At 37.8% G+C, this 25386-nt stretch overlaps 1 protein-coding gene and 1 long non-coding RNA gene across 2 annotated transcripts in view; one reads left to right on the forward strand and one right to left on the reverse strand.

Moving 5' to 3' along the window:
- Positions 1-16261, forward strand: part of MAP3K1 (mitogen-activated protein kinase kinase kinase 1) — an 81499-nt gene extending 65238 nt beyond the window's left edge. Inside the window, exons 12-20 of the mRNA XM_002815575.5 lie at positions 1011-1102; positions 1383-1572; positions 1883-3164; positions 3824-3976; positions 4948-5110; positions 6218-6349; positions 7664-7806; positions 8508-8639; positions 13787-16261. Coding sequence (XP_002815621.2) covers positions 1011-1102; positions 1383-1572; positions 1883-3164; positions 3824-3976; positions 4948-5110; positions 6218-6349; positions 7664-7806; positions 8508-8639; positions 13787-13936 — 2437 coding nt within the window. The 3' untranslated portion in view covers positions 13937-16261. The remainder of the gene's footprint in view (positions 1-1010; positions 1103-1382; positions 1573-1882; positions 3165-3823; positions 3977-4947; positions 5111-6217; positions 6350-7663; positions 7807-8507; positions 8640-13786) is intronic.
- LOC129059407 (uncharacterized) overlaps positions 1-25386 on the reverse strand; it is a 36920-nt gene that overhangs the window by 6235 nt on the left and 5299 nt on the right. Inside the window, exon 2 of the long non-coding RNA XR_008525274.1 lies at positions 18482-18528. This is a non-coding gene — a long non-coding RNA (uncharacterized LOC129059407). The remainder of the gene's footprint in view (positions 1-18481; positions 18529-25386) is intronic.

The following is a 25386-nucleotide window of genomic DNA, read 5'->3' on the forward strand; positions in this document are numbered from 1 at the left end:
CTTTTTTCAGACCAATGGTTCTCTTTTATTTTCCCCTTCCATAAAATAGGAGGAAAAGATCAATTTTCATTTAATAATCACAGCTACCATGAACAGTTATTTGGTAGTTCCTATTTCTTTCTATCCTAGCAGGTCTTGGTTAGCAAGAAGTGTTGAATCTCCCTTCTGTTGCCTCTTCCATTTCACCCATTTAGAGCTCTCTCAGTACAACCTTTCTCTTCCTCTGCAAGTCATAATGACTTAGTTTGCACAGGATCTCAAAACTTAGGTACCTACCTTTAACGAATTTCTCATCTCATGAAGTCTGTCTTTTGCCTCTATTGTTTTCTCTATAGATTGAAAATATTGGATGTTTTCTTGTTGCTTAGAGAAAACATTGTATATCTGTAAAATATTGCAAATTAACAAGTAATTTGCAAAATGCATAGGAAAAATGTCATTTTTAAATATTAGAATACGTATATTTCTGAGAATTCAGTGTTCTCATGGTATTTGTTTTGCTGCTCACTTTTTGAAACTCTAAACTTAGGTTGTTTACCTGGTCACCTGAATGACTGAACATAAGAAATACTGTAGAGAGATTTTATAATATTCAGACCTCATTTTGGCTATGTAAGGAAATGGAGGGTTTTTGGATAGGAAGGTTTTGTTTTTAATTCAAGAGCTTCTTAGTGAAAGTTCAGAAATCAAAATATCAAGGTCCTTGTTTTTTCTTTTAACAAAATATAAGACTTTTATCTGATTTGGTATTTAAATCAATACTTGCTAAGAGCCATTGTTGAAGATTCTGTGCTTAACATAGAGGATATGTTAAATTTACGAAATTAGACCTAATAAATGAATATTACTATTTATGGTGACATTGTTAATGTGATTTTAGTGGTGGAAAAGTAAACACTCCTGAAAACATTATTTCTCCACTTTTTCACAAGGCATTGCATTACTCCTCTAATATCGTATAGTATTTTAGCCAAGATCCAGGATTGATGTTGCTTTTCCTTTGCTTTTAGCCGCACAAGTCAGCTGTCCATATCAACACTGTTGGAGCTGTGCAAAGGCCAAGCAGGAGAGTTGGCAGTTGGCAGAGAAATACTAAAAGCTGGTAATAACTTTTCACTTAAAATGAATATAGCATATTTTATCATGTTCCTGAGCAGCCTTGTCTGATCTCATAATCTCTCATGAGGCAGTTTACAGGATTTTGAAGTAATTTTATAAATTGATTCACTGTGTTACAGTTAGAAATGTGAATTACTCTGAGAGAGAAATTCTTTAAAATAGTTCAGAATATTTTTGTTGGCCTTACACCATTTAATCATGTCTTGTTTTAGATTTTAATATCACTATTTTTTAATCATTAATTTTTACTTTCCTTTTTGTAGGATCCATTGGTATTGGTGGTGTTGATTATGTCTTAAATTGTATTCTTGGAAACCAAACTGAATCAAACAATTGGCAAGAACTTCTTGGCCGCCTTTGTCTTATAGATAGACTGTTGTTGGAATTTCCTGCTGAATTTTATCCTCATATTGTCAGTACTGATGTTTCACAAGCTGAGCCTGTTGAAATCAGGTAATTTTTCTTCTGAAAATGTATTACTTGTATCTTCCTGCCCTCCTGTAATACACCCTCCTCAAGAATGACACATTTTAGATTTTTGAAAGACTCAGAAAATACAGAGCATGAATAGGTTGCTGATACCTTAATATTTGATTGACGTATGAAAACCCAAAGTCTGGGCTGTTTAATTAAAAATTTATAGATACTTTATGCTGAAATGGTTTTTGAAGTATACATGCTGTATATTACTACCATTTTTTAAGTTTCCATGTATTTTTCAGTAATTGGAACTTATATGGTAATGAATGTTTTTTTCTTTCAGGTATAAGAAGCTGCTGTCCCTCTTAACCTTTGCTTTGCAGTCCATTGATAATTCCCACTCAATGGTTGGCAAACTTTCCAGAAGGATCTACTTGAGTTCTGCAAGAATGGTTACTACAGTACCCCATGTGTTCTCAAAACTGTTAGAAATGCTGAGTGTTTCCAGTTCCACTCACTTCACCAGGATGCGTCGCCGTTTGATGGCTATTGCAGATGAGGTGGAGATTGCCGAAGCCATCCAGTTGGGTGTAGAAGACACTTTGGATGGTCAACAGGACAGCTTCTTGCAGGCATCTGTTCCCAGCAACTATCCGGAAACCACAGAGAACAATTCCCTTGAGTGCACAATCCGTTTAGAGAAAACTGGAAAAGGATTATGTGCTACAAAATTGAGTGCCAGTTCAGAGGAAATTTCTGAGAGACTGGCCAGCATTTCAGTAGGACCTTCTAGTTCAACAACAACAGAGCAACCAAAGCCAATGGTTCAAACAAAAGGCAGACCCCACAGTCAGTGTTTGAACTCCTCTCCTTTATCTCATCATTCCCAATTAATGTTTCCAGCCTTGTCAACCCCTTCTTCTTCGGCCCCATCTGTACCAGCTGGCACTGCAACAGATGTCTCTAAGCAGAGACTTCAGGGATTCGTTCCCTGCAGAATACCTTCTGCATCTCCTCAAACACAGCGCAAGTTTTCTCTACAATTCCACAGAAACTGTCCTGAAAACAAAGACTCAGATAAACTTTCCCCAGTCTTTACTCAGTCAAGACCCTTGCCCTCCAGTAACATACACAGGCCAAAGCCATCTCGACCTACCCCAGGTAATACAAGTAAACAGGGAGATCCCTCAAAAAATAGCATGACACTTGATCTGAACAGTAGTTCCAAATGTGATGACAGCTTTGGCTGTAGCAGCAATAGTAGTAATGCTGTTATACCCAGTGACGAGACAGTGTTCACCCCAGTAGAGGAGAAATGCAGATTAGATGTCAATACAGAGCTCAACTCCAGTATTGAGGACCTTCTTGAAGCATCTATGCCTTCAAGTGATACAACAGTAACTTTTAAGTCAGAAGTTGCTGTCCTGTCTCCTGAAAAGGCTGAAAACGATGATACCTACAAAGATGATGTGAATCATAATCAAAAGTGCAAAGAAAAGATGGAAGCTGAAGAAGAAGAAGCTTTAGCAATTGCCATGGCAATGTCAGCGTCTCAGGATGCCCTCCCCATAGTTCCTCAGCTGCAGGTTGAAAATGGAGAAGATATCATCATTATTCAACAGGATGTAAGTATAGATTCTTTAAGAGGTTAGAAAACTTCCTTGGGGCTGGGCACAGTGACTCATACCTGTAATTCCAGCACTTTGGGAGGCTGAGGCCGAAGGATTTCTTGAGCACAGAAGTTCGAAACTAGCCTGGTCAACAAAGCAAGACCCTGTCTCTACAAAAAATTTTAAAAATTAGCCAGGCATGATAGTGCACACCTGGGGTCCCAGCTACTCAGGAGGCTGAGGTGGGGAGGGTCACTTGAACTGGGAGTTTGAGGCTACAGTGAGCTGTGATTACACCATTGTACTCTAGCCTGAATGACAGAGCAAGACACTGTCTCACAGAGAGCTTCCTTGGACCATACTAAAATAAACCTAATTCAGAAATGCTGCTTCTGACATTTAGAAGCAGAGTTTTCCACATAAAATTACTACTTATACAACAGTAATGTTTGTACTGTTTAAACAGCAATAATTCTTGCCTGTGGGCATTTCCGGTTAATTGTATAATGGTGATCACTTTTGCATTTGCAGTCGGTCACAAATACCTTCCATTCAGAGGTCACATTTATAGGTGGTTTGGGAAGCCAGACTGAATAAGAATAATATCTTGCAGACTAATTTCACAAAATCTTACTCCTTTAACAGTAAAAAGATTGCTTTCGTTTAATATGTAGACACCAGAGACTCTCCCAGGACATACCAAAGCAAAACAACCGTATAGAGAAGACACTGAATGGCTGAAAGGTCAACAGATAGGCCTTGGAGCATTTTCTTCTTGTTATCAGGCTCAAGATGTGGGAACTGGGACTTTAATGGCTGTTAAACAGGTAAATATCTAGTGAGCATATAAATGAAATGATTCAAATCACAAAATGAAGCATGTTCAGTAAAAAGAATAAAGGATATGTCCACGTGTGTGTACTTCAGTTCTTTAAACTTTTAGAAACTTACGTTTCAAAGTAGATGTTTCTAAAGCACCAGAAACATCATGAATTCTGTTATTACTAAAAGTTGAGGCCACGCGTAATCCCAGCACTTCGGGAGGCCAAGGTGGTTGGATCATTTGATGTCAGGAGTTCAAGACCAGCCTGGCCAGCATGGTGAAACCCTACCTCTACTAAAAATACAAAAATTGGCCGGGCGTGGTGGTAGGCATCTGTAGTCTCAGCTACTCAGGAGGCTGAGACAGAAGAATTGCTTGAACTCAGGAGGTAGAGGTTGCAGTGAGCCGCGATCGCACCACTGTACTCCAGCCTGAGCGACAGAGCAAGACTGTCTCAAAAAAAATAAATAAAATAAAAGTTGAAGTATGATTATTGTAAGACTACAATATCAAGATGGGCCTTACAAAGGTTTTTTGGTTTTGCTTTTTGTAGGTAGTAGAGGTGTGGTTTTCAGGTACTACTTTCAACAGTGTACGGGTGCAGTGCCATCTTGGGGTTTCAGTGGTTTACTTTTTATAATGAGCATACTTAATCAGGATAGGAAAATTATTAAACTTTCATTTTTAAATCATCTTGATTCTTCTCCCATATTTGGGCTTTTCTCATCTTTACTCTGAGACTATTGGAATATTGACTATATCCCAATATTTTTGTCATTTTTCTGATGTTTACTGCTGCTTAAGCTAGATTCTTAGTGTTTAAAAGAGTTTGACTTGGGTTTTTTTAAAGTACATTGCATCCATGAGCATAAATGCCATCTGTTGCTAATAAAATGCTAGTTTGCATTTGTTAATTTTAGATCAGATTGCTAGTGAAAATATGCAAAACTTTGTGAACGTGTTTATTTGAAACAGGTGACTTATGTCAGAAACACATCTTCTGAGCAAGAAGAAGTAGTAGAAGCATTAAGAGAAGAGATAAGAATGATGAGCCATCTGAATCATCCAAACATCATTAGGATGTTGGGAGCCACGTGTGAGAAGAGCAATTACAATCTCTTCATTGAATGGATGGCAGGTATGTTAATGTTTTAAATTACAAAATAGTAGTACATGGATTTAACTTTCTGCAATTAAATTTAGGAAAAATCGGTTTAATTAAAATTTATTTTTATCAAATAGTTTGGGTTTCTAAAAACAAATCACCCCAGTATATTAGTATGAACCACAAATACTTCGTTTTGTATTTCATTTAATATAAATGAAATACTGACTACCTCTACCTTTTAAATTTTTCCAGTGTATTTTTAAATGATTGTGTAGCATTGTTGTTTTTAATACCTGATAGTATAAGATATGTCTATTTCCAGGTAGCCATGATAAATTGGACAGATGAGGAAGTGTTTTAACATAACAATATAAAAACAAAATTAACATATAACTTGAAAACTTATTACAAGTAAATGAGCACTGAAACATAAAGTTGAACCTTGTCATCTGCTGAAATAAATGAAGACTGAGTTTTATTTTGTATTATACAATGTATACAATAAAATTAATGACCTGATGTGATGAACAGGTTGTTTGGTTTAACTTCTTAGATTTGTGTGTGTATTTAAGAGTGCATTTCTCTTTACCAGTCAGTTCTTAAGTACATTATCTGTTGTTGGTCTTAATAAAGATTTACACTACAGTTGATAGGTTGACTACTATAAACACTTTTAAAAGCGGCTAAATTTGAGACATGTTCCAGGTCAGAGCTAGTAAATGGTAGGATATGAAGCCTAACTCTGGGTTTTCTGTTCCTCCTCCCATTCTTTCCACCTTTACTACGTAATATGTTAACATTGTTTACTTTAGTCGTTAATAAAGTTGTTTTGTGTATTTTGAGAAGACAGAGAAGTGAATTGTACATTTCAGAAATAGTTTAATCCAAAACTGTTACACTTTTACAGCTTTCTGAAATCTTGACTCTCCAATAAACTGGTTCCCTGTGGGTTCCATGAAAATGTCTCCTAATTAGTAGGTTTTTGAGATGATACAGGAATATGTTAGTTTTGAAATGTTTTTCTTCTGTTTCAGATGTGAATGTGAGTTCATGCAGTGAAAACTTTAGAAACCAAAGTGTAATAAATACTTTTAATTCCGTCTTAAGTTTATGATAATTATTTCTATTGTCTTATAGGGGGATCGGTGGCTCATTTGCTGAGTAAATATGGAGCCTTCAAAGAATCAGTAGTTATTAACTACACTGAACAGTTACTTCGTGGCCTTTCATATCTCCATGAAAACCAAATCATTCACAGAGATGTCAAAGGTGGGAATTCTTTTAATTATTATCTAATGACAATAAAAAAATTAATTTTAAAATTTGGGGCCAGGCGCAGTGGCTCACACCTGTAATCCCAGTACTTTGGGAGGTGAAGGCAGGTGGATCACTTGAGGTCAGGAGTTCGAGACCAGCCTGGCCAACATGGTGAAACCCCGTCTGTACTAAAAATACAAAAAGTAACAGGGTAAGGTGGCGCATGCCTGTAATCCTGGCTATTTGGGAGGCTGAGACAGGAGAATCGCTTGAACCCAGAAGGCAGAGGTTGAAGTGAGCCGAGATCACACCACTGCACTCTAGCCTCGGTGACAGAGCGAGACTCTGTCTCAAAGAAGAAAAAAAAAATGGACCTTTGTTGATAGTTTCTAACTATGGGATTTTTTTTCTCTCAGTAATTCAGAATATTAGAACTGAAATGAGCCTTAGGGGTCATTTAATCTGCCTTCCTCGTTTAATAGAAAAGTACATTGAATACAAGAGAGGCTGTACCTTTTCTACAGTTTTATTGCTAGTTAATGGCAGAAAGTATACAATACAGGTCTCCAGATTCCCTGTCTTGGCCTTATGATACACTGACTCCCAGAAAGTTCCTTTTCCTGGTTTTATTTAGAATAATTGGGATATTGGGATATCATCAACTTCTTTTAAGAAAAATTCCTTCAAATCCTTTGTAGTTCCCATTCTTTTTCTTATCCTTTTCTTTTTTTTGGAGACAGGTTCTCTGTCACTCAGGCTGGAGTGTAGTGTTGCAAACTTGGCACACTGTAACTTTCATTTCCTGGGCTCAAGTGATCCTCCCACCTCAGCCTCCCAAGTAGCTAGGACAACAGGTGTGCACCACCATGCCTGGCTAATTTTTTATATTTTTTGTAGAGATGGGGTTTTGCCATGTTGCCCCCAGGCTAGTCTTGAACTCCTGGGCTCAAGCGATCCGCTTGCCTCAGCCTCCCACAGTGCTGAGATTACAGGCATGAGCCACCGTACCTGGCCTCAGTTTATTTTTCTCAAGAGCAAATTTGGTTTTCTGTCATTAGTCTTTTTAGCTAGTATTTGACATAATGTGTTGAAGTAATTTTATAACGTTTTAAATTAAGCTCTAATTATGAATTTAGCGTACGCTAGAGAGAGCTGTGTGCCTTTAGCAAGAATGAAGTGAAAGGAAAAGAGAATAACTGCACCTCTGACATGTAGTTCACTTCTTTCTTTTGTCATTGTCCTAGTTCATTAGTATTGTACTGGGTTTTTTATCTGTCCTTATTTTTGTTTTTAACATACAAGGTCATTTGCTGTGTTTGTTGACAGGTGCCAATTTGCTAATTGACAGCACTGGTCAGAGACTAAGAATTGCAGATTTTGGAGCTGCAGCCAGGTTGGCATCTAAAGGAACTGGTGCAGGGGAGTTTCAGGGACAATTACTGGGGACAATTGCATTTATGGCACCTGAGGTGAGAAGCATCTTTGAATGTGATGAAAGAAAATATTTTGGAGTTCTGTGTAACAGCATTATACTAAATTATCTTGCAGGTATCCAGTATGTACTTACCAACTAGAAGTCCATGGCCCTTAAAATACGGTTTTAATAATATCTTTCAGACCCTTATTCCCGACCTTTCTTTGCCTTGGCAATATTCAAAAAATAGGTTTTAATAGATTTGCTTAAGGGCTGTTACTAATAAAGGATTTTGGGGTAATTTATAGCAGTTGTTTTGTAAAACTCAAAGTGCCCATAACAAATTTTTAAAAATATTCTCTCTCTCTTCTAAAAGGAGATGAGCATACAGAGGCAGGTCCTGTCTGTAGTGGAAGGAGTTTAAGCATTGTTCTTCTGACTCAGCCTCTTCTGTCGTGTTCATAATGCTTCATGTTCATATGTAGTAATGATTTGTTGTCCTCTTGCCACATAGTTTGCTAAGAGCAAAATTCTGTGATGTGACTCTGCTTCAGAATCTCACAATTCTCCAAAATATTTTTGTGCTACCTGGAAAATTAAGCTCATTAATGAAATAAATTAGATATTAGGTAGTCCACAGAATTGCTGTTTGTACCAGTTTTCTCCCTAAAGTAAGAAAGTAGAATCTATAACTACAAAATGGCCTTCTCTTTTTCAAATGAGTCCTATTTCCAAATTAACTCTGATTTATTTTAGGTACTAAGAGGTCAACAGTATGGAAGGAGCTGTGATGTATGGAGTGTTGGCTGTGCTATTATAGAAATGGCTTGCGCAAAACCACCATGGAATGCAGAAAAACACTCCAATCATCTTGCTTTGATATTTAAGGTAATTGTGAGATAAAAATTACTTCTTTGTGCTAAAAGGAGTACAGCAGAATTTGGCAGGAGGCAAATTTTGATGGGTTCTCCCTAACAATCTAGCATGAAGGTAAATAAGTAGTCTGTATGTTTATTCAGAGAGGACTTGATATACAAGTTTTTTACTTTAAGATGGTGCAAAAGCAATACAAATTTGGTAAAAACCATACTTTGAATTTTGATTTTTTTCTGAGCTAGCAATATGTGCTATGATACACTCTGATGATGCCAGGCAGTGGCAGCGAGTCACAGCTCCCAGTCAGCCACACAGTCATGAGAGTAAACAACCAATACTCCATAGTGGACTGTGTTGTCAGATGATTTTGCTGAACAGTAGGCTAATGTAGGTATTACAAGCACATTCAAGGTAGGCCAGACTAAGCTATAATGTTTGGTAGGTTAGGTGTATTAACTGCATTTTCAACTTAAAATATCATCAACTTAAAAGGGGTTTATCACGACATAACCTCAGCATAAGTTGAAGAGCATCTGTGTATGTGTGTATTTCCAGGAGTTGATAACGTCAGTGGTGTTGTCAGTGTTAGTGACATACATAGTCACTTCTTGTTATTTGAGGTAGTTATGCTCTGTTAAGTTGCTACAAATATTGAGTTAGCAAATACTAAAACACTGCTCCTAGAAGAAATATGTAGTGCATTTTATATGTATATGTATGTGTGTATATATATCCATCCATCACTTTAAAAACGTGAAATTCTTCATGCATTTTACATAATTCAAAAATTTTAAAATCTAATTTGCCATTTTCTTTTTGTTTGTTTTTTGTTTTTGTTTTTGAGACAGAGTCTCGCTGCAGTGCCCAGGCTGGAGTGCAATGGCACGATCTCAGCTCACTGTAGCCTCCGTTTCCCAGGTTCAGGCAATTCTCCTGCCTCAGCCTCCTGGGTAGCTGAGACTACAGGCACGCACCACCATGCCCAGCTAATTTTTGTATTTTTAGTAGAGACGGAGTTTCACCATATTGGCCAGGCTGGTCTCGAACTCCTGACCTCAAGCCCATCTCAGCCTCCCAAAGTACTGGGATTACAGGCATGAGCCACCACACCTGGCCTAATTTACTATTTTGTATATTTTAAAAATTCACACCCAAGTCAGTTCAGTCCTGTCTACCTTTCCTACCTTTTTATAACTCACAAATCCATTCTCTCCTTTTCCACCATAGAATAGGTAATGGTTGAGATTCTTAGCTTTTCAGTAGATGTGATGGTTGAAATCATGGGCTTTGGAGTCACACTGACCTAGTTTTAAACCCCGGCTCTACCCCTTAATGGCCATGTGATCATAGGAAAATTATTTTTTGTGTCTACCCTCCATTTTCTCATATGTAAAATTGGTGCAAGAACCCCATGAAGCATGTACTTCGTGGGATTACTATGAAGATAAACAAAATTACACCTAGGCCTTAGTCAAGCACTCAGCCCACACAGTCAGCTCCACCTGCTGTAACCTCCTCCAGTGCTCCCCACACTTATTATATAACCTCCTCAGTCACCTCTCTGACAATACCTGTTTCGCATTATCACCTCATTTCCTCTATTCTTTCAGACGTCCCATGTCCGTTCTCTATGTGGTTCAAATTCTTATTCTCTTTAAGGCCCACATTTTGTGCTTCTCCTGCTTGGACACCCCCTTTTTACTCCTTCCAGATTCTCATAGCATTTTAGTACATAGTTGTTTCTGACACTTTGTTTCTTGTCTGCTAGTTGTGTTCCTATCTTGCCTCCTTTTTCAAACTAAGTCTCCTTGAGGTCCATTCACATCTGATTCATTTTTTTCTTCCCAGAGTCTTATACAGAAGTTGCTCAATAAATACTCATGGCTAGGATCAATTTGAAAGTTCGATGTTATTTTAAGAGTTTTGGTGAGACCCTGGAAACAATTGTAAATAATTTTCAAATTGGCACAGTTCATATTTTAACAGATTTCATTGCATTCTCTTTCCTAGGTAGAGTTTAAAGAGAATTGTACTGTAACATTTTCAGTTTCCTTAACTTGGAGTAAATACTTTGAGGTCTTTGGAAGCACCCCAAAGCTTTCTCAAACACTTCCATACCCTGTTTATGGTAGTAAAATTGCTGTAGTGTGTTTTTTTAGAGAGTGATTTGGCAATATCTGCCAGAATTTTTAATGCACTTATTCTTTGACTCAGCTATGCCCATTGTTAGGAATTTACTCAAGATTACCTCTAGAAGTACCAAGTGCCAAGTTCAGGATTATTCACTCTACTCAAGAAAGTAATTAAATTATCCACACTATACAGAAATTAAACGAATATAAAGCTGTTGGTGTTGATTTACGAAGTGCTACAAGATACATTAATAAGTGAAAAGAGCAAGGTATATAAAGTGATCTTGGCCAAGCACAGTGGCTCATGCCTGTAATCCCAGCACTTTGGGAGGCTGAGGTGAGAACAAAACTTGAACCCAGGAGTTGGAGAGCAGCCTGGGCATAGCGAGAACCCATCTCTACCAAAAAAAAAAAAAAAATTAGCTGGGCATAGTGGCACACATCTGTGCTCCAAGGTAATCAGGAGGCTGAGGTGGGAGGATCTCTTGAGCCCAGGAGGTCAAAGCTGCAGTAAGCCATGTTCATACCACTGCACTTCAGCCTGGGTGACAGAGTGAGAGAGAGACCCTGTCTCTAAATTAAGTTTTCTCTTTTGTAGACATTTTAGAAAATCTTAAGTCTGTGAATATATTGGCCTTTTTTTCTCTCCACAAAACACACACACACACACACACAAATTGTCATCAGTAAGTTACATTTGGGGAGAAGGAAGAGGGACTTTCATTTTTTGTTTTGTATTTTTCCTTTTTGTGGTGTGTAAGATGTGTCTGTATCAGCTGAGTATATCATGATACAGGATCACAGACCTTAGAGGATTTTTCTTTATTTTACTTTGCATTTTTTAACCCAAAGCATTTATGAAATTACTGGGGTGGGGAAAAGAAAGAGTTTTCTTGTGATTAGGAGTGGGTAGGTGAGTTTAAAGTATTCAGACTTGATATTAGCCCTTTGTCAGATGAGTAGATTGCAAAAATTTTCTCCCATTCTGTAGGTTGCCTGTTCACTCTGATGGTAGTTTCTTTTGCTGTGCAGAAGCGCTTTAGTTTAATGAGATTCCATCTGTCAATTTTGGCTTTTGTTGCCATTGCTTTTGGTGTTTTAGACATGAAGTCCTTGCCCATGCCTATGTCCTGAATGGTATTGCCTAGGTTTTTTCTAGGGTTTTTATGGTTTTAGGTCTAACATTTAAGTCTTTAATCCATCTTGAATTAATTTTTGTATAAGGTGTAAGGAAGGGATCCAGTTTCAGCTTTCTACATATGGCTAGCCAGTTTTCCCAGCACCATTTCTTAAATAGGGAATCCTTTCCCCATTTCTTGTTTTTCTCAGGTTTGTCAAAGATCAGATGGTTGTAGATGTGTGGGATTATTTCTGAGGGCTCTATTCTGTTCCATTGGTCTATATTTCTGTTTTGGCACCATGCTGTTTTGGTTACTGTAGCCTTGAAGTATAGTTTGAAGTCAGGTAGCGTGATGCCTCCAGCTTTGTTCTTTTGGCTTGGGATTGACTTGGCAATATGGGCTTTTTTTTGGTTCCATATGAACTTAAGTAGTTTTTTCCAATTCTGTGAAGAAAGTCATTGGTAGCTTGATGGGGATAGCATTGAATGTATAAATTATCTTCGGCAGTGTGGCCATTTTCATGATATCGATTCTTCCTATCCATGAGCATGGAATGTTCTTCCATTTGTTTGTGTCCTCTTTTATTTCTTTGAGCAGTGGTTCTTGAAGAGGTCCTTCACATCCCTTGTAAGTTGGAATCCTAGGTATTTTATTCTCTTTTGAAGCAATTGTGAATGGGAGTTCACTCATGATTTGGCTCTCTGTCTGTTATTGGTGTATAAGAATGCTTGTGATTTTTGCACATTGATTTTGTATCCTGAGACTTTGCTGAAGTTGCTTATCAGCTTAATGAAACTGAAGAATGCTAAAGACAAGAAGTAACCAAAGAGAAAAGACAAATTACAAGAAAAAAAATTGATAACAATTGTATAGATGACAGAATACAGCAGCAACAAGAGAATTCAAAAGACAAATTGTACCTTCTAGTGACTGAAATAAAATAACAGTTAACCTAGGATTTCATAGCTAGCTAAATGATCATCAAAAAATAAGAATGAAATAGAGATATTTTCAGACACATGAGAATTGTGGAAGTTTACCTTCATCAGACACTCACCGAAAAATATTATTTTTAGGAATGCATTTCAAGAAGAAGAAAATTGATTCCACAAATAGGCAGATATGCAAGAAAGACACTGTCTGTGCCTGGAGTCAGCTCTGATTCATAATGGGTGCTCAAAAATTGTTTGTTAGAAAACTAATACATTATTTTTATATATGACTTGAAATTAAAATATGGTTATTGCAGCACAAATTTTAGAATGTAAAGAGTGTATCACAATTTAAAAATAATTATCAGATTTTGAATTTTTTTAGAAAAACTACAAATAAGACAAAATAAAATTTTTTTTCCAAAAAAAAAGTATTCAGACTTAAAACTTTTTCATAAAAAAGTCATTCTTCATAGTGTATTTGATACTAAGTATCAGAATTTGTCCAACATGGAAGGGAAAAAACAATGCAGTTGTGTTTTCTGTGTATTAAATTGACTGTTCAGTTTTATTCTTTCTTAATCTAAATAGCTCTCTATGCTGAAGAAATAGAAAACGTGCAGTAAGAACAAACCATCTCGGAGACTGAATATGAGGACAGCAGAATTCATTTGAGTGAATACTTTATCTTCCTGAACATTTTGATGTACTTAGCCTTGTTGATGTAAATAATAAGGAATAGGATATATTTGATCAAATCCTAAAATCCTAAAATTTGAAAGATTGTTAGAGAAAACCATCCAGTGGATGAATTTTTTCATAGACTTTTTGATAGCAGAAAATCCTCCCACTTCTGCTTCAGTTCCTCTGTGTTCAGGATGTAAATGTAAGGGTTATGAGGTCTATGCACATGTGTTTCTGTATCAGAAATTCCAGTTGTGCAAAGCTTCAACACTCTGGCTTTTTCTCCACAGATTGCTAGCGCAACTACTGCTCCATCGATCCCTTCACATTTGTCTCCTGGTTTACGAGATGTGGCTCTTCGTTGTTTAGAACTTCAACCTCAGGACAGACCTCCATCAAGAGAGCTACTGAAGCATCCAGTCTTTCGTACTATGTGGTAGCCAATTATGCAGATCAACTACAATAGAAACAGGATGCTCAACAAGACAAAAAAACTTGTGGGGAACCACATTGATATTCTACTGGCCATGATGCCACTGAACAGCTATGAACGAGGCCAGTGGGGAACCCTTACCTAAGTATGTGGTTGACAAATCATGATCTGTACCTAAGCTCAGTATGCAAAAGCCCACAACTAGTGCAGAAACTGTAAACCGTGCCTTTCAAAGAACTGGCCCTAGGTGAACAGGAAAACAATGAAGTTTGCATGACTAAATTGCAGAAGCATAATTTTATTTTTTTGGAGCACTTTTTCAGCAATATTAGCGGCTGAGGGGCTCAGGATCTATTTTAATATTTCAATTATTCTTCCATTTCATATAGTGATCACAAGCAGGGGGTTCTGCAATTCCGTTCAAATTTTTTGTCACTGGCTATAAAATCAGTATCTGCCTCTTTTAGGTCAGAGTATGCTATGAGTAGCAATACATACATATATTTTTAAAAGTTGATACTTCTTTATGACCCACAGTTGACCTTTATTTTCTTAAATACCAGGGCAATTGTGGCTCATTGTGCATTTTACTGTTGGCCCATTCATTTCGTTTTTAGAAATTATGGTTTTGTATTTTCATTTTTATTTACATTCATTTTTGTTTTTTCAGGGAAAGGTGATCTTTTTTTCAAACCAGAAAAAAAAAGAACTAGATATGAAGTAGAGTTCATTAAATATCTTGCTACTGTCAGAGTTTTTAAAATACAGACTTAATTTTGTTTTTTTAAATTGGAATACAATAAAGTACTACCTACATTTGGGTCAGTCACCACTCTTATTGTGCAGGTTAAGTACAAGTTAACTAAAAATTAACTGTCCTCTCTGATGCAACTCACAACCAAGATCAAGATTACCTTAAAATTTATTTGAATTTTTTAGATGTTTTGGTTGTCAAACTGTAGGAAACTTCACAACATTTAAGTCTTACTCTGTATGTAACAATCCATCATTCACCTTCACTACTGGTAATAACATATAGCTGCCATTTTCCTTTTACCATGCATCATCTCTTTACAGTAGGCCTGGCAGATCACTTTTTAAAAAGATTATTCAACTACCAATCAGTAATGTTTTTAAACAGTACATTTGCTTTGAACTTGGAAAATGTGTTCAGAAAGAAAAATAGAATTGAATTTCATTTATACACTATTTCCTTGGAGTTTGCAGTTACCTAACAGTTTTAGTCTGGAGTTAAATTCAGATGCATGGAATCCTGAAGGAAAATGGTAGCTTTTTAATCTTTGTGTGTGTGTGAGTCTTTTAAATCAAGTACTGATTAACTATCAAATACAACTTTGAGATTTTAGTTTTAACTCTTCAGAAGCCAGTGTGAAATAGAATTGGTTATTCTCAAAGACTCAGGATAAACTAAATAAGCTATATAGAGTACATTTAAAATGTACAACACAAATTGGAAATAAAATAAGTTACAAGATAAGTTTACAGGGATATATTGCTTATAATTTTTAAAAGGCAGTTTGTTTTTTATGTGAATATGTTTCTTAGTGAAATTTTACATTCCTTTGTTTTGAAGATTGGCGATATTTGAAGAGTTAAAAATAGTACAGAAATGTGAAGTTTGGTAGCTCTAAATGTGTCGTACTTGACTTTCTTTATTTTGGTTTTTTTTTTTTTTTTTTTTGATTACTTAGAATTTTCACAATTCTAATAAGATTGTTTCCAAGTCTCTCATGTGCAAGCTTTAAAGGATGCACTCTTGCCATTTTATGTACTGGAAGATCATTGGTCAGATGAATACTGTGTCTGACAAAAATGTAAACTGTATAAACTGAGGAACCTCAGCTAATCAGTATTACTTTGTAGATCACCATGCCCACCACATTTCAAACTCAAACTATCTGTAGATTTCAAAATCCATTGTGTTTGAGTTTGTTTGCAGTTCCCTCAGCTTGCTGGTAATTGTGGTGTTTTGTTTTTTGTTTTGTTTTCAATGCAAATGTGATGTAATATTCTTATTTTCTTTGGATCAAAGCTGGACTGGAAATTGTATCGTGTAATTATTTTTGTGTTCTTAATGTTATTTGGTACTCAAGTTGTAAATAACGTCTACTACTGTTTATTCCAGTTTCTACTACCTCAGGTGTCTTATAGATTTTTCTTCTACCAAAGTTCACTTTCACAATGAAATTATATTTGCTGTGTGACTATGATTCCTAAGATTTCCAGGGCTTAAGGGCTAACTTCTATTAGCACCTTACTGTGTAAGCAAATGTTACAAAAAAAAAAAAAATCTCTGGGTTAAGAAAATTTGGCTTAAATGTATCCTTTGTTATTTTAAATATATTGAGATATTTTAATTAAAATTTTTACCCCATTGAACCGATTTTATAGTATTTGTACCTATTTTGGTGTTTTTGTCTTTATAGTAAATAAAAGTTTTTGAACAAATGTTGTTACTTTTATTTATTTTGAAATAATTTCATACTTATATAAAAGTTGCAAGAATACCACAGAGAACTTCTGTATACCCTTCACTCAAAGACCCCAGTCAGGTTTCGCCAGCTGCCCATTTATGTCCTTTATAGCAAGAGGATTCAAACCAGGATCACAAGTTGCTCTCAGTTGTCATGTTTCTTCAGTCTCATTGAATAGTTCTTCCTTGACCTTAATGGCCTTAATTTTTTAAAGATTTCAGATTATTGTTTTATAGAAGCCCCTCAAATTGAGTTTGTGTGGTGCTGCTTCTTGATTAGATTCAGAGTATGCAGTTTTGGCAGGAACATCACAGAGGTGATGCTGTGCTCCTCTCGGTGTGTCATGTCAGGAGGCATACAGGTCGTTTGCCCCGTCACTGGTGATAACTGATAGTAACACTGTATAGTTACTCTTTCCTTTTATAATTAAAATCCACCTTTATAATTGAAAGTATTCTTTGGGGGTGATATTTGAGACTACATAAATATGATGTTTCTTGCCCAGTTTTAACTCTCTGCTCTTAGCTTTTTTGCCTGAATATATTACTTTGATGGTTGCCAAATGCTGATGTAGTTCCTTCACTTTTTCTTTGCAACATTTTGCTGTAAAGAAGAGCTTTCCCTTCTCCCATTTATTTATCATGTATTACCATATATTCGCTCAACTTGTTGCGGATTTGCCCAGTGGGAATGTCTGAGAGCTAGCTTCTCTATCCTTGGCAAGCCACCGTTATTTTTTGAACACTTCCATACTTTCAGCCCCGTCTAACGCAATGTCTGCTTTGGCCCTGGGATCAGCCATTTTCCCAAAGAGCCCTGATTCCTTTGATCGAGAGTGGTATTTTTAAAACCAACATCTGGGTGCTAGATAGGCTCAATTCTACTGGGTATCACCGTCCCTTGGCTCTCTTGGTAGAGCTAGAATGTATATATGAATATGCACAGTTCTGTGCACACTTGGAAAATATGCATACGTATACCTACCTACATACACACATAAAAACCATGAGCTCACACCAACCTTCCAATTGCAATCCAACACCAACAGGGTTCATTCAAGCTTTCCCTTTATCCAAATTTGTAACTTTCTTCTCAGGCAGTGAGAATCTTGACTCCGATTATTCCCAACATATTGATTTACTTGCTTAATTCTTCCTCATCTCCCTCCCCCATGTAACCAATCTCCATGCAAGATGGTTAATGTTGCTGAGTTCAGAAGCCATTTTGTTTCTCTACATTGGTTTCAAGTTTCTGTATAATTTGATTTGTTTTGTTGTTGTTTTTTTTTTTTTTTTGAGACAGTCTAGCTCTGTTGTCCACGTTGAAGTGCAGTGGCACAATCTCAGCTCACTAAAGGCTCTGCCTCCCAGGTTCAAAGGTTTCTCCTGCCTCAGCCTCCCGAGTAGCTGGGATTACAGGTGGATACCACCATGCCTGTCTAATTTTTGTATTTTTAGTAGAGACAAGTTTTCACCATGTTGGCCAGGCTGGTCTCGAATTCCTGACCTCAGGTGAACCACCTGCCTCGGCCTCCCAAAGTATAATTTGATTTTAAATGTACGTCTTTTAAATAGGTTTTGGGTAGTTTTGCAAAAGGGTACATTTCTGTCACTTAAGAAAAATATTAAGTTGGAGAAAAGTTTTTTTTCCAGATGAAGTAATAGAATCAATTCTATTGCTCCTTAATTCTATTTAAATGATATTAATAATTTTATAAAATGGGTGACAGTCTTCATGTCAGAAACCAGAAAAATGTTGGGGTATTGTGCTCATAAAATGCCGATGATTGCATTTATGAGCTGATATAAGTCATTTGTTAGAAAACAATGCATGAAATAACTACAGTGAGGGAAAACTGACTAATGGAAACTTATACAAATTGCTGTCTTTCTATGTCATGACATGGTTTGGCCGTCCTAAATTATACTATAAGCATAAATGCCAGGTTGAGCTGTGATTAAAAAGGAAAGGATGGGCCTCTTAAAGTAGGTAATGATGGATGCAGTGACTACAGGACCTGAGATACAACCTGGGTTAAATCTGGTTCTGCCACTTACCTGCTACGTGACCCCCATTTTGACTTTCTGAACCTCCATTTCTGCATCTATAAAATGAAAGTGACAGTGTCGTGAGAAGTAAGAGCCTATATAAATGGCCTAGAATAGGACCTGGCATGTAGTGAATGCACAATGTGTTTTTGTGAATGAATGACCCAAAGGTCACAGACTCAAACCACCCATGGGACTAGATCCCCAGCAAGGCTTGTGGCAGACCTAAGAGTTTGCGTCAAGTTCATGTTCAAGGGAGGTCATAGTTATCATGTCAGAATGAAAGCCCAGTATTGTCAAATCCTCTAAATTTTCAAGAGAAGCTGGAAATCTGGATTTTAGGTGCAATTCCCTGATGTTTAAACATTAAAAACTAATTTAAATCCTTATTAAGAACTATAAAAACTATTTGGGCTAGACTACTGGCCTGTGGCTGACTACCTTTTGACCTCTGATCTGTGCCCAGGCTTAGAAAACAAAAAACGTAGAAAATTAGACGGGAATCTCAGCTTTGGGAAATTGGATCTAAGACTTTTGTCTTTTTTTTTTTTTTTTTGAGACAGAGTCTCACTCTGTGACCAGGCTGGAGTGCAGTGGTGTGATCTCGGCTCACTGCAACCTCCAACTCCCTGGTTTAAGTGATTTTCCTGTCTCGGCCTCCCAAGTAGCTGGGATTACAGGCACGCGCCACCACGCCCAGCTAATTTTTTTGTATTTTTAGTAGAGACGGGGTTTCACCATGTTGGCCAGGATGGTCTCGATCTCCTGAAGTCGTGATCTGCCCACTTCAGCCTCCCAAAGTGCTGGGGTTATAGGCGTGAGCCACCATTCCTGGCCAAGAGTTTTGTCTTCTAAGATGTGAGATGAACAAAAGTGGAGATGCTGATTATAGATGCTAGAGAGCTTACCTCTGAAGAGAAAATTAATGTCTTAACTACACACACTAATGTGAAATGCTTAACCACTACAGCTCAAGTATCATGTTACAAAATATTAATATGCATATGTAGCATTCAAATATGTTATCAATGTTAGAGTTAACTTTGTAGGTTTTATTTTGCAATAGATAACTGTCTGCACAATCTGTTACCAAAAGAACTCCATCGATGACTGAAGCCAGTCTCATTAGTTGGTATGCAACCTGACATCTCTATACCCCATGCCTCATGGCCCTAGGTTGTAACTTATCAGATCTGTAGAGGTAAAACCAGCCTAAGTTGATGTGGCAAGGGATAAATCCTTCATGCCCCAAAATTCTTTTTCCCACAATGCTGAGATTCCTGTTAGAGTTTATTTTTGAGATAACTAAGTGATAGCTTCCCTTAAGGTCAATTTGCTTAATAAGATTTCTCAACATCTATGTAGACATACTGAGAGGATGAGGGTTGTAACTAGGGTGAAATGGAGAGAAAGGATAGGAGGAGAAATAAAAAGATGGGGAGATAATGAAAAATCTTTGGCAGAGAGTGGCATGACGATATTTGTGCGTTAGAAAGAGCACCCTTGCAGTATCTTGAAGAAAGAATTACATGGGCCAATACAAAAGGCAGGGAGAAAGTCAGAAGGCAATTGCAGTATCCAGAACCTAGGTGAAGGTAGCATCATGGGAATGAGGATGAAGAGACAAATCTGAGCGATATTAAACAGCAGAATTGAAAGATTGTAGAAATGATCTTGGGGGAAGGGTATGCGGAGGATGGAGAATGACATCGAGGATGCGTCTGCTATCCAGGCTTGGTCACCTGTGTGAACGCTGGTGCCATTACTGATACAAGGAAATCACAGGGGGAGTAGATTGGAGGACAAGATGTGCTTTGGACATGTTAAGATATTTGAGTTGCCTGGAGGATATCCAAGTACAAGTTTCCAGTAATACTGTATATGCACATCAGTACCTCCAGAGATACTTTGGTTGCAAATAATAAATGTGCAAGCTATTGACATACAAATGGTCACTGAAGCGATTGATATATCATTTAGGGTTGTACTCAGCTGCATGTAAAAGTGACTGGATTACATAGCCTACAAATGAGAGAAGGTAAGCAGGTCAGGGCTGGTGTATTAGGCCTAGGGTGTCATCGATGTTGCCATGCTTTATCTTTCCGCTCCACTCTTCTTAGCATGAGGCTTTCATCCTCAGGCTCCAACTCTGATCTCCAATCTACAATCAGGGAAAGAAAAAGGAGAATAAAAAGGCAGTGCCTGTGTCAGGAAGACACAAACTTTCCTAAAAATGCTTACGAGATTTTCACTCACATTTCATTTGACTAGAACTCCCTAGCTATAAGGAAGTCTGAGAAGAATGGACATCAAGCAGGCAACTCTACAGCATCTACCACAATGAGTCACAAGGGAAACGGGGGAGAATACTCAGGAGAATATGTTCAGTGAGAAAAAACCAAGACCAGAACCCCGATGAAGACCAAGATTTAAGGCATAGACAAGAAGCAGAATAGATAAAGGAGACAAGAGCTCATCTTCAGAAACTAGAAATGCACAGGGTCAGGGAAATCAAGAGAGGAGAATGTTTTAAAGAAAGGTCAGTAATTTCAAAAGCCACAGACGTCAGGTAAGATGAGAACTTAAGTCTCACAAGGTGAATGTCAAGGACCATTCCAGTGAAGCCGACTGGAAGGAAACATGATCGTAGCTGGGCAAGCATGGTCATGGAGATGATGTGCATAACCTACTTTGTCCAGAAGTCTGTCTAGGAGCAAAAGTGAAGGGAACAACGTGGAAGAATTATTTGGCCAATTATGCAACATCCAGAAGAGGGCAGCAGAGTAAAACTTTTCTTTAATTTGCACTGACTGCCAGATATCTGAAAATCAAAGTTTATCTCACCCCTTCCTCAGGAATAGAGCAGAAATCTCAGTGTTCCCCCTTAGAATACTGAAAAAAAAACTGAAAACAATCACTAAGAGTTGCATTTTTCCATTCTAAAACCTAGATTCTATGCTTATCTATTGCATAACAGGGTGTTCCTAGTCCTTCTACCCCCTTCTAACAGTCTACAACAAAAGGAGAGGCTGTAGCAAGATACTTGATGCCCTTTCCTGGTCTCTTGTTCTCAGAACCACTCTACACTCAGCTGTCAGGGTCATCCATCCATTCATCCATCCATCCATCCATCTATCCGTCCATCCATCCATCCATATCCATCCATGCATCTATCCATCCATGCATCCTGCCAACTACTGTTCCTCTGAGCTTTTCAAACTCTATTTCCAGCTAGTACTCTGCTACTAGAACATTCAATGACTACTGCTGACTACCTCAAATGTCCATGTTTTTTAATGGTCTGACGTTATTCTGCCTAAATCTTTATTTCTTACTATCCGTAATACAAAATTTCTGTTCCTCTGAGCTTTTCAAACTCTATTTCCAGCTAGTACTCTGCTACTAGAACATTCAACGACTACTGCTGACTACCTCAAATGTCCATGTTTTTTAATGGTCTGACCTTATTCTGCCTAAATCTTTATTTCTTACTATCCGTAATACAAAATTTCTGTTCTACTCCTTTCATTACATTCCTGCTCTCTGAATCCATTGTGTTCCACCCCACCTCTGCACCTTCCCTCACACCAGTGGTTTTCAAACTTTTTGTTCTCAGAGCAGTCAAGAAGTGCTGCCACAGAATCTTCCAGTTGATTCCCAAGACTGCCAAAACTAGCTGGTGTACTACATACCTATATGGGGCATGCTGCACAGTATAGTCCTAATAGATTTGTATATTTATTACATTTTTTTACAGTCGATGGCAGTAAAGTGGCCAAAGGAAAAGGTGCCTTTTGCTAATTCATACAAAGACTAGCAGAGATCATTTTCTCCTCCCTTTTATGCAATATTTTAGGTCCTGCAGCACAAAATTATTTTAAAATACTTTGTCTAATATCACCAATATGTAACATACTATTATAATTCATAGAATTGGTATTAACTACAACATTCAATGAAGTGTCACATACTTCTCAAAATTTTGAATCACAATATGTGGTTCTAACACTCAATCTCCCAAATATTTTTGTCTTCAGACCCCACTACACTTTTAAAAATGATCAGAAGCCCCCAAGGACCTTTTGTTCATGTGGTTAATAGCTGCTATTTACTGTATCAATATTAAAATTGATAAATATATAAAAATGCATTAATTCACTAGAAATAACTATTAAAACTTATTACATGTTAAATCATATAACATATCTTTATGAAAAATAGCTATACTTCCCCCCAAAAAAATAGGAGAGTGGCATGTTTTATATTTTTTAAAAATCTATATAATTTTTTTTTTTTGAGAGGGAGTCTCACTCTGTCACCCGGACAAGAGTGCAGTGGCGCCATCTCAGCTCACTGCAACCTCTGCCTCGCAGGTTCAAGCAATTCTCATGCCTCAGCCTCCCGAGTAGCTGGGATTACAGGCACCCACCACCACGCCCAGCTAATTTTTATATTTTTAATAGTGACAGGTTTTCACCATGTTGGCCAGGCTGGTCTCGAACTCCTGACCTCAAGGGATTCACCTGCCTTGGCCTCCCAAAGTGCTGGGATTACAGGCATGAGCCACTGTGCCTGGCCAAATCTATATAATTTCTAACTTAATAAAAGGCAGTTGGATCCTCATATCTGTTTGTGCATTCAATCTGTTGTTTTATCACACATCATGTAACCTCTGGAAACTCCACTGTACCCTCAAGAAAGAATGAGAGTAAAGACAAATACATCTTAGTATGATTAAGAAAATAATTTTGACCTCATAGAGCCCAGAAAAAATCCTAGGGACCCCCAGGGTCCCCAGGCCACATTTGAGAATTGCTGGCTTCTGTTAATCCCTTCCACTTCTCTTCTACTTATTTCTCCTTGAAGCACTCTCCAACTCCAGTAGCTCACACTGAAATTCTATAGTAATTAATATTTAATTTTTAGAAATTATATGTTTTCCCAAATAGACTGTAATCTTTTAAAGTTGTACCTAGGCATACAGTTTTCAATGAATAAATATTTGCCAGGTATGTTACCCACATTAGACTACATAGCTATTCAAATAGCCTACAGAATATCTGCTATCTCTAAATATTATCTCTCTTCCAGCACAGAATTGTGAAATCAAAGTTGTGTCTGCTACTTCCTCTGTCCCCCGACACCCAGTAAACACACACACACACACACACCACATTTCCTTCTCTGTGTTGGGTCATTCCCATCAACACACAAATATGCTATGAGATCTTTTATCTTACTGAATTATTCTCTGCCTTTGGCTCCATTTCTCTTCCTCTCTTTCCATAAAATTTACTGAAAGAGACACACACACTTGTTTCCCATTCCTTGCCTCACATTTGCTTCTCAACGCACTCAAACACACTCAAACCTATCACCAAAACTGCTTTTGACCAAGTTATGAGGGGTCTGCATTTATTGACAGGTGACTTCATGGTCACTGCACAATCTCTGTTCTTTGACATCTCCCTTTTCTTCCTAGGTGATCTCATCCAGTGCTCTGGCTAAAGACTCTATCATCAGCTATGGCTTCGGAGCTCCAGATGTGAGAATATTCAGCTAGATACTTGACATTTCTTGGAGGCATTTCAAAACTTCACCTTCCCATATCCAATCCATTGGCAAGTCCTGTGAGTTCCTCCAAAATAGAATCCTAATCCATCCACCCTCTCCATCTCCACAGTTACCATTCTAGTCTAAGCTACCATCATCTCTGCCTAAACTACTGTATTCGCCTCCTAATTGGCCTTACCGGTGTGGTGATTGCCCACCTTTTCACCACATGATATCCAAAGTGATCTTTTTAAAACATGAATCAGATCCTATTACCCTCCTGCTTAAAACCCTCCAGTGGCTTCCCATTACACTAAGAATCCCAACTCCTCACCAGGACCTACAGGACTTGGCATCTTCTCTTTCTCCCTGACTTCATCTTTCCCTTTTTCTTACTTACCCTGTTCCATAACCTTATTTTCCCTGCTTGAACATGTGAAGCTCCTCCCCACCCATGCTTGTCCATTTGCATTGCAATAAGGAATACCTGAGGCTGAATAATTTATAAAGAAAAGAGGTTTATTTTGCCTCACAGTTCTGCCAACTGTATGAAAAGTGTGGCGCTGGAGCATCTGCTCCTGGTGAGGCCTCAGGAAGCTTCCAATCATAGCCAAAGGCAAAGGGGGAGCTGGTGTATCACATACAGAGAGACAGAGCAAGGGAGAGAGGAGATGCCAGGCTCTTTTCAACAACCAGCTCTCGCATGAACTCACACAGCAAGAATTCACTCATTGAGGTGAGGACAGCACCAGGCCATAGGTGAGGGATCTGCCCTCATGACCCAAACACCTCCCACTAGGCACATCTCCAACACTGGAGGTCACATTTTAACATGAGATTTGGAGGGAAAAAAACATCCAAACCATATCACTACCTCAGTGCCTTTGCATTTCCCATTGGGAGAATCTCCCCATGGATATTTTCAAGTTTGTTGCCTTCTTATCATTCAGGTCTCAGCCATTCATGTCATCACCCTATCAAAAATTGATACCCCTAATCCCACACCATGTGACCCACATAAAGAGAGTGGGGTCCCAGCAGGAAACAGATAACACATGCAAATTAAGACATTTGAAAATAATTGTGTAACAGCATGGATGGAATGAAGGGAAACCACAAGGATATTATATAGAACTGTGGAGTTGGCAATAATAGGGTGCTGTTACCATCCATAGGCCTGAATGAAACCCGGAAACACAGAAGACTACATGGAGAGGACCTTAGGTTGGAATACAGCCAGTACACAGAGACCAGCACCTCACTCTCCTCTCTCCTTGCAGTTTCCTGCCAGTGCTCTCCACTGGTTGAATCCACTTGGAAGCAGGAAGATGAGGGACCTTGTTGATGTGCAAGCCAGTCAA

This window comes from Pongo abelii, chromosome 4 (assembly GCF_028885655.2).
Source record: "Pongo abelii isolate AG06213 chromosome 4, NHGRI_mPonAbe1-v2.0_pri, whole genome shotgun sequence".
Classification (NCBI taxonomy): Eukaryota; Metazoa; Chordata; class Mammalia; order Primates; family Hominidae; genus Pongo; species Pongo abelii.